At 45.7% G+C, this 8,658-nt stretch overlaps 1 protein-coding gene across 1 annotated transcript in view; it reads right to left on the bottom strand.

Annotated features, from left to right (window-relative positions):
- T265_11085 (hypothetical protein) overlaps positions 1 to 4,727 on the bottom strand; it is a gene marked incomplete at both ends in the record, with an annotated part of 17,828 nt that extends 13,101 nt beyond the window's left edge. The window contains 2 exons of the mRNA XM_009177648.1: positions 37 to 309; positions 4,676 to 4,727. Coding sequence (XP_009175912.1) covers positions 37 to 309; positions 4,676 to 4,727 — 325 coding nt within the window. The remainder of the gene's footprint in view (positions 1 to 36; positions 310 to 4,675) is intronic.
- Between the last annotated feature and the right edge of the window lie 3,931 nt (positions 4,728 to 8,658).

The following is an 8,658-nucleotide window of genomic DNA, read 5'->3' as shown; positions in this document are numbered from 1 at the left end:
TAGTTCCTCGAAAAGATACACAGCACTGGAGCTCACCGGAAAGTTTTAACTCTCCACCGCAGGCACTGGTTGCAGTTCGAGCTGCTTGTCTGATCAGAGGTTGCCCGAGCGTGCGCCAAAGCTTCTCCGAAATGATGGTAATGTCCGACCAAGTGTCCAACTGCAGACGGACTGGATGGCCATTTACGGTGACTGTCAGATACTTCCGGTTACCTGGCGTGTTGATCTGGAAGTAGCCAGCATGGGTCCTGCTCGATGCGGCTGAGGAGTCCTCAGCTTGGACTACTGTGTCCATGTTCAGGGTTTTTGCTGAAAAACCACTCAGTTATTTGCGAAAAAAACATCACAAAGCTGCAGTCAGCTTGTGCAGAACTGTTTTTGGGATTTCTGTTTCTATCTAGCTCAAATAGTTTTGCTGCTGATAACTGATTAGTCGAGTAAGACAACCTTAGGGTGGTGGCTTTGTGCTGTACCGTGCCTTCGCTGAAAATAGCTTAGAAGCTATGGAGCTTGGGTTCGCCCACGAAGAATTTGGGAAGCTTAGCGAGTACCTAGACTCCAATCCCGGAACGTTACACACAACTCGTGATAGCATTTTGGCCGGTCTCGTTTCTCTTCGGTCATTTTTTACATCTCGAATCCCCTCCTCCAACTTAAATGCATTCGACATCCTACTAGTACTCCATAGCCATGATTTACACTATTTTCCGTTCCCGAGAACAAGCAAGGAAAAGATTCGTCGTCATCGTTGGAAGCGACACCAGTGTTTCGCTGTCGTACAACCACGCCAGTCTACTTGGAAAATCCTATCACGAAAGGAAAAGGTCCTAGCTCTGGCTTACTAGCCAAAGCTGTCCATACCTTCAGCACTTATTCCGATGAACTAGATGGATACAGGCAAGAAGAGCCATGTTAACCTCGCTTTGCAGCCATATATAGCCGCGTCTCTAGCCAACAACTGAACTGGAAAAGGATTGAACATAGTTTTGGCCCACTGCACCCCCAAAACCAGCCAGCTAAGCATATTGCTGTTCTAAATACTCACTGTTCTGTGTTTTCACTTAGGCATATCCAATCTACATACTATTGGTGCTCATCTTAACCGTTATTCTCTCTTTCTTCTCACAGATCGAAAGCCAGTAAGTCCTCGTTGTTGTTTTTGTTTTATACTCATGCTATGTGAAGTAAATGAGTTATGTTAGGCTTAACTTTTACTTAGATCTGTGCCGCTATCCAAGCCAGGTGCAAATATTGACTTCAGGACCCATTTGAAGTTGTAAGATTCGTTAAGATCATTTCTCTGAGACCGTAGGATCATACGCCTAACCGTGCCAAGGGCGAAATAGACCTTTGTCGAAGAGATTTACCGTCTAGTCGTTCACTAAAGTCGTATCCATCCAGTAAATCTGGACAGAAATGGCTCATTGTCGCTGATGAACAATCAAATGGGATGATTCAATCATGACGCCTTTTGGTGGATAACTACTGTGTGTCGTGTATGCAACGCGATGTTCTGCTGTACCTGCGCCTAGACAGAAGAAACCGTGTTGTTAAACGCCCCTAAAAATGGTAGCCCCCGTAAGGGAGTTTTTGGAATGCACCGTCCCATGCCTTCTTTATCCAAAAATTTGGTCAATTCCAGAGAAGTCACGTTTCGAATTATGCTGATGCACTCTGTCCTCCTGGTAAGGGTATGCTATGCTAGACTCTTCATTCGTACAAGCTGGGGGACGGAGCAGCCAGTCCCTGCTTTTGGCAGCGCCTATCTGGATCTGGACAAACCTAATACAGAACGCTCGAGGGAGTTCGACGGCCGCATGTTGTTAAGGTCCAATATGTTAGGTTGCGTCTGGACATCAGGCACATTTAGCTGGTGAATCCCAATCAAGGCGAAATGCTCATTGGTTTGTGTTTCCGAGACCAGCCACATCTGCCTTCCAGTTAAGTTTTACCTCACCGGTATATAGCCTACTATTCATTGGCTTCGGAGCGGGTCCATCTGAAAAAACGAGTTAAATACTTCAGCGTAATTCCCGGCCTTTCTACCGATGGCAATCACACTTGATCCGAACCACCCGAAAATATCTCACCGTCTTACACGTGACAGGAAACCTTGAAATGGAAGAAGTTTGTTGTCCAAAACAAACCACTCATTTACATACCATTTGCTTTTGAGAGGAGACTCACCTGGAGCAGCTGAATCTCTCGTTTATGATGTTTCTTAGCAACTAACTGTACTACACCATGCCTCATGTTTCAGTTGGTGCGATATTTGAGATATCGTGATACATTTATGGAAGTAATACACTACTCATAAGGTCGCTGAAAACTCGCCGACAGTCGATGACCGGTCCCGCCATTCTCGGGGCTCATCAGGTAGATGCAGTCCTCGAGTTTCCGTTGTCCTTATGTTCCACCTGAACCCAAATTGTTCGGAATTAGCGAAGTACACTCATTTGCATACTAACTTGGTTTTGACGATTCAGCTGGGTTCCAAATGAGTCTCCCGTCAAGATCGAATTGGCATGAAAATGAGTGTATTTCGCTAATTTCGTGCAATTCGGGTTCATGCAGAGCATTAGGTTGATGGAAACCATATTTTACTTCTGTTGTCACCTGGAATGCTTCCGTACACTTTGCCATCTATTTTCTACCACTATATTACTGAGCCCCTCTGATCTGTTCACGCTAGAACTTGGGCGCATGGTCAGGTTCGGCATCATGCAGCCTTGGTTAGATCTTCGGAAAAACTCTATCGGTATACTTGTTGTCCCTCGAAAACTTACTTGTCTGTACGATTCAGACTCAGTTGCCTGTTTAGATTTTTTGTCAACAACTAGTCAAGCTGCGAATCGCTCTAGGAGAGCACAGAAAATGGGAGCTTCAAAAGGCTTTTTGGTTTTCGAAGTTAATACCGTCAGATTACTTGGCAGACCTGGGATCTCTCGAAATCATAGCTTTTGCAAATTCAAGCTTGATCCGTGGAACAGCAGAGTTCCATGGCTGCCGGTAAACGTCGCAATATTCCTGCGTGCAATCCGACAGTGCCTCGTACTGACCAGAAGTCTACGTGACGTGTGACAACTGCTCGTGGCGACTGACCCTAGTTAGGTGGCGATTACGCGCCAATATGTATTGTTGATGTATAACTGTCCAAATCAAATTGGCAGCAAATATCCCAGTTGATGGTAACGATTTCACTTACTAAATAGCCCAAATTTATAACCCTATTTGTCAAGCCAGTTAGACTTGCTTCCGTTTGTTTTGCAGCATAAATCCGGTGAAACACGGCGTGCCGGGCGTTTAAAATCAGATCAAATGGAATTTCTGCCCGAAGTTGATGATGAACTTGACTATGTAAGCACTCGATTACTTTATTCTATGGAGCTTTTGTGACCCTGATCCACTAGTTATTTTTGTAAAGGTGATTCGGGATTTCCTAATATCTATGAAGTTGAAATCATGATTCCCGTAAATCAACGGGTTCCCCTTTAATTTTATTTACATTTTTACCGGTCGCCATGATGGTCAATGGGCTTCGGTCCGTCCCGTCGACCTGAAACGGTTATCTTGTGTAGGTCATGGCTGTACGAGGGCTGGGATACTGCCAGAGTGCCCACACCTAGACAGGAGGACGATTAGGGTCCTCAACCAAAGCCTTTGGCTCAAAAGCCTAACCGCAAGGCAACGGTGTTTGGCGGGGAAATGCAAATGCATTACCTTTTCTACTGAACAAGTCGCCACATGTTCCAACCCCCAACCTGGAGAGCCAGGAGACTGTGTTCGTCAGACCTCTAACCATTGACCAACCTGGTATGAGAGACTCTGCGAGTGTCGCGCGGACACCCCCCAGTATAGCTCAATGGGTCTCCGAGGTACACAAACCGCCACACCACGGTAAGGTCCAGTCTCTTCGTGACGGACGGTTATCTATGATGTACAGAGTTGAAAAATGAACTCAGACGCATACGAAATATCGAAAAACACATTTGCTTCGGGATTAACGAGAGACTTAACTAGATCTCTCATCCATACTGTAGTGTGTTACGTCAAGAAGGTCTACAGACATGTGTTGAACTCGGTCGCATATGCAAACGTGGCGAAAAAGATTCTCTTATGGGCTTCATGTGTCCCTGCTTTACGATGAGTACAAACCCGGTCATTGGAATAAGCCCTGATGTGACCACTCCTGTCGACCGCTCCAATCTGAGTTCAAATGGATTGGTATGAGACGTGATTAGTGTGCATCCAATAGTTTGGTTGTCTATTTTGTTCAGGGTAGTACCACATTGCCTCAGCTCTTTACTAATTCGACCTCACTGTGAAGGTAAAATGTCATTTGGTGAAACACTTCCAAGTATGGAGACGCAATGTCCCCCCACAGAGGGTTTTTTTCCTCGTAAGACCTTTTTGAATGTCCTCCAACGCAATGCCCTTAACCCTACTGGGAATTTAAATTATTATTCTTCATTCAAGGTCCTCTTTTCAGTGGACTTTGTTGTTTACTGTGACCAGCTTTTTCCATCTGCCTCGCTTTGTAGACATAAGAGGTGAACTGTTCCATCATATGTCCAATCACCTGTATACTTAAGGCTGTTTTTTTAAACCACAATCGGACAGCTGAATTCGCAGACTAAACCAGATTTTCACCATCATTTCAATGGAGTAGACTCACCGCTTCTGTTTATGGCAAACATTGGCATCTGCACATTCGCTCCGCCAGTCATCCACACACAGCGTCCCAGCTTCTATCGCTTAATTCACCGCCCGTATAGGACAGTAGGAAAAGTCGCCACTTGTATGAGTTCAGCATAGAGACCATCAATGGGAACGTTTCAACGTGTGTATAGCTGACATGCAACCGAAAAAAGACACGAGGGCTGCCAGGCTGTCGAAGTTTAGACAGGAGCAACCAAGAAGCCAGGTGTTGTGACTTGCTGGACGGTAGTGCAACTCTGTATCGGTCCCTTGGCTTCCCGCTCCGCCCACTATGGTGTATCAGAAGGCACGGTAGCTCTACACAGCCCTTTATGGAGACAAAAAGAGAATCATTATATCTGTATTTATAGGGTAATCACAGAGTGTTCCACAAGGTCGTGCTGCTGTCACTGATTGGGCGAGAAGCGTCGAGTCAAAGATGCTCGATCCGGATTGGCTGGCATTCTGACCAATCAGAGCATGCCTTCGTTTGGTCCGTTTTCTGAACGTGACACATTCATCCAAATGATGTGATGTTCGGTTATCGGGGACGGTTGGTCTCCGAACAACAAGGTTCCCGAAAACTATTCGATAGCCCATCACAAGGCCCGCTTGTTTGTGTATTCTCCGAGTTCCAATCAACCTTCTACTATTCTGTAATAATATTCGTCCAGCTGTAACATTCTTTCGGTGCCTAGCTACCATGTCGCCCGATTCAACCTCGACGGCTGAGATACTGCCAGGTTGTCCAAGCCTGGACAGGGGCAGTCGAGATGCAGAGGTTAGGTTCGAACCACGGATGTTGCGGTCAGTTAGTTCACGCGCTGACCACTGATCTATCTCGAGCTCTCTATTCTTCTGTACGCAAGCATTGGTTTTCGCCAATGTTGTGAGTAGTTTTGTGCCAAAAGAATATATACATCAAATAACGTGTCAGCTGAAAAATGGCGTAGCCTTTGTGCAGCACATTCAGTTCATGAATACCATAGCCAAAAGATTTAGCTGGAATTCAGTCGAGTCTCCCGTTAACACCTACTTTATTTGCAAACCAGTGTATTTTGCTACATGTAAAAGTTAGCTTTGTTGGTTAGCTTTTGTTGGCTGAAGCCACGCGCTGAAGGCAATCATGTCAGTTCATGAACCCAACTAGCCACACTACTAAATACTGTCCTCCAGTATGTCTAACTCTAGCTTTTTGCTCTTTTTTTGGGTAAACAATGATTGTTTAAGTCCCTTGGTTTTTCGTTCACTGCTCCCATAATGTCCTGTTACGCGTCGGTTTTTTTGGTCGTCTTCAGACCGCCTCTTCTCAGTGCGTGACCAAGTGAAACGGCTTCTTTGGAGAAGGTTTTGTTTGATAGTCATCCCTTTGTTGGTTTCAGTTGACTTTGGCTTATTCGACGAGTCGAACGGTTAGGTATTTCCATAAAGATTGTATCCGCGTTGAGACTCTCCGTTTTCCACGTTGTAATGTATTGAACTTTGCCCCTTCCTAGTCGGCGTTTTCTTTCAAAACGTCGCTCTCTGGTGCTTCACGTAAAATGCTTCGTGTTTTACTGATGATGATTGGTATCCCTGGGGCAACTCTGAACATAAGGTATACGTTTTGCGACCCCCTTCATATCCATTCAGCCAAAAACATCCTCCTTAAAAAATCTGATTCTCTGATTCGCTGACGTGAGAGGTATAGCCATATTTGGGCAGGGAAGAAAGCTCTATTTTGCAATAACTCATAAAGTCTTAAAGTCTGTTAAATGGTAACTAGATACAAGTGACACAGTACTTCAAAAAAATCTCGTTTCAATACCCACATTAAACGGAAACTGGCTCATCCAACGCTGCATCGAATAAGTACGCGTATAGTGATTCCATTAGACAGTGCCTGTTGGACCTGCCAAACTTGCTCAATCGTGCGGGGATTTCCTCGAAGCCAATCTAGCCTCTTCAGGGTGGCAGTTCCCTTAATTGGACTTTGTGCATCTGGACCTTGCCCGGGAAAAACGGAGCAGAAGAGGAGCACTTGTTGCACAGCAATGTCTTTGGGACGTCTTCTGTGATAATCAGCACAGGCTGTTTTGTCTTCCTTTTTGCAAACCTCGCAGGACGGATAACTTTTCTGAATTGAACAAATTAGCTTGTGGGGTGATTCGTGAAGTGCCAGGATACTGGGTACACCTGTGATCCTCTGTTCTCCGTGGGTTTTTCTATTCTTCAGTTGTTTGACGATCGTGTCGATCCGCGGTTTACATTGCTCATACGATGTCATGTCTGAGGTCTGGGGTTTAGCGATTTTTCCAGCCAATTTGGTTCATCGTTTCGTCTTCCAGTCACAACTGTTGAGGAACCATTAGTGAGATCTTTATTGAAACTCCCCGTGTGTGGCAAAAAAGTTTGTCGAAGACACTAGTATTCGAAGCGAACTTCATGTCTGATGCTAAGCCCGACCAGTGTGAGATACAACCTCTCCTGACAGCTCTTGGAGCCTCTCGCCGGAGCGTGTGAAAGCAGCCACCTTGGTGATACAGGCATGACTCACGCCTGTTCATTATAACGCTGTTTAACCTCCCTGCTGCTCGTTCCCTGGGTTTGCTCCCGCTTAAGACTTGCTTACTCTCTAGTTACTATTGCCAAGATTTTGTTGCCTATCCGCCTTCGCTTGCAACTTAGTATCAGTTCTACCTATTCTCAAGTGTCTACTCCAACAGAAAAGCGAACCGCCCGCTGATCGGTACCCCTCCGGTGATACAAGTGCGCTACCCACTACGCCAAGTCGGTTTGCCAGACAGCCCTGTTTTTCTACTATGTCCGTATTGCATCTCACCTGATAGTGTTTATTGAGATTTCGTTATAAAACAGGCGCAAATGCACATTCCGATTTGATACGTGTTACATGCTACTTCATCATGCTTTCAGCTAAAGACTGTCAGTAGTTTCCGCTATCTCCCGAACGTACTGAACATCTGTCCCGATATCTCTGTACACGGCTTCTTTACACTGTCTGACTGTCCATGTCCAATGCCCTACTGCCTCACTGCCCTCTTTTCTGTTCCTACCGATTGCGCTATTGGTGACCAACCAGCTCTCAATACAGCATCCACTGTCGTCATCTCTCTGTTCCTACTGAATATGGACTGCATATAGTTCGGTAGCTCTGATCGTTCTGTCAGATACTTAGCGGCCCGGATCCATAGTGTTTTGTTGTATAGCGGCTATCAAAGCTACCTACTAGCAGTGTACGGGAAACATACCCGAATGATTGGTCATTGCTGTCTAATCTGGAGTTTATGGTATCTGGAAATATCTGTTGTTTTCCCGGACGACTGAGTAGTGCAGTGTTGGTGCTTTTTGGAGCACAGTTCTTCCGTTTAACAACCAGAGGGAGCTTTACTCGAGCTCCTGCGACCTGTACCTCCTGTCTTTTCACACATCTGATTGATGAGGTCCGTCGTGCGCACCGGTCTCCATTGGGGAACGTTCGTCCTCTATTGTTGACGCAGTAACCATTCAGTAAACCCATACAACACTTCCAGTCGCAGTGTACACAACCGTCACCGATGAGTTCACTAAAACCTGTTGTCACAAATCTTGAACTTACCAGAGGGTTTCGCGAGATTTCAACTTGTACACCCAAGCTTCTCAATGATATCTCCTCCCTGTTAACCTGGGTTTGTATGATGCAACCATTCGATTTCACCCCTTACTTACCCGGAACAGGTAGTATGGCTGTTGTAATTTATCCAATATCTATGATGGATGACATTCGAAACCGACACAGTTTTGTACATCCACCTCCCGTTCCTCTCTAACATACGAGAAATTGTCAGAGAAGTCTAGGGGTGAGTTCCATGGGCCTACAAGTGCACTCACTCACTCGGTCGATAGGTAGGGCATTGCGCAACGTGAGTCAAAATACTAGTTCCGGTGGGTCAGGAACGCACTAATCGGCACGCGCAGTAGGCA

Source organism: Opisthorchis viverrini (assembly GCF_000715545.1).
Source record: "Opisthorchis viverrini unplaced genomic scaffold opera_v5_441, whole genome shotgun sequence".
Taxonomy (NCBI): domain Eukaryota; kingdom Metazoa; phylum Platyhelminthes; class Trematoda; order Opisthorchiida; family Opisthorchiidae; genus Opisthorchis; species Opisthorchis viverrini.
Note: the sequence above shows the minus strand (reverse complement) of the source record. Positions and strands in the feature narration are given on the sequence as shown.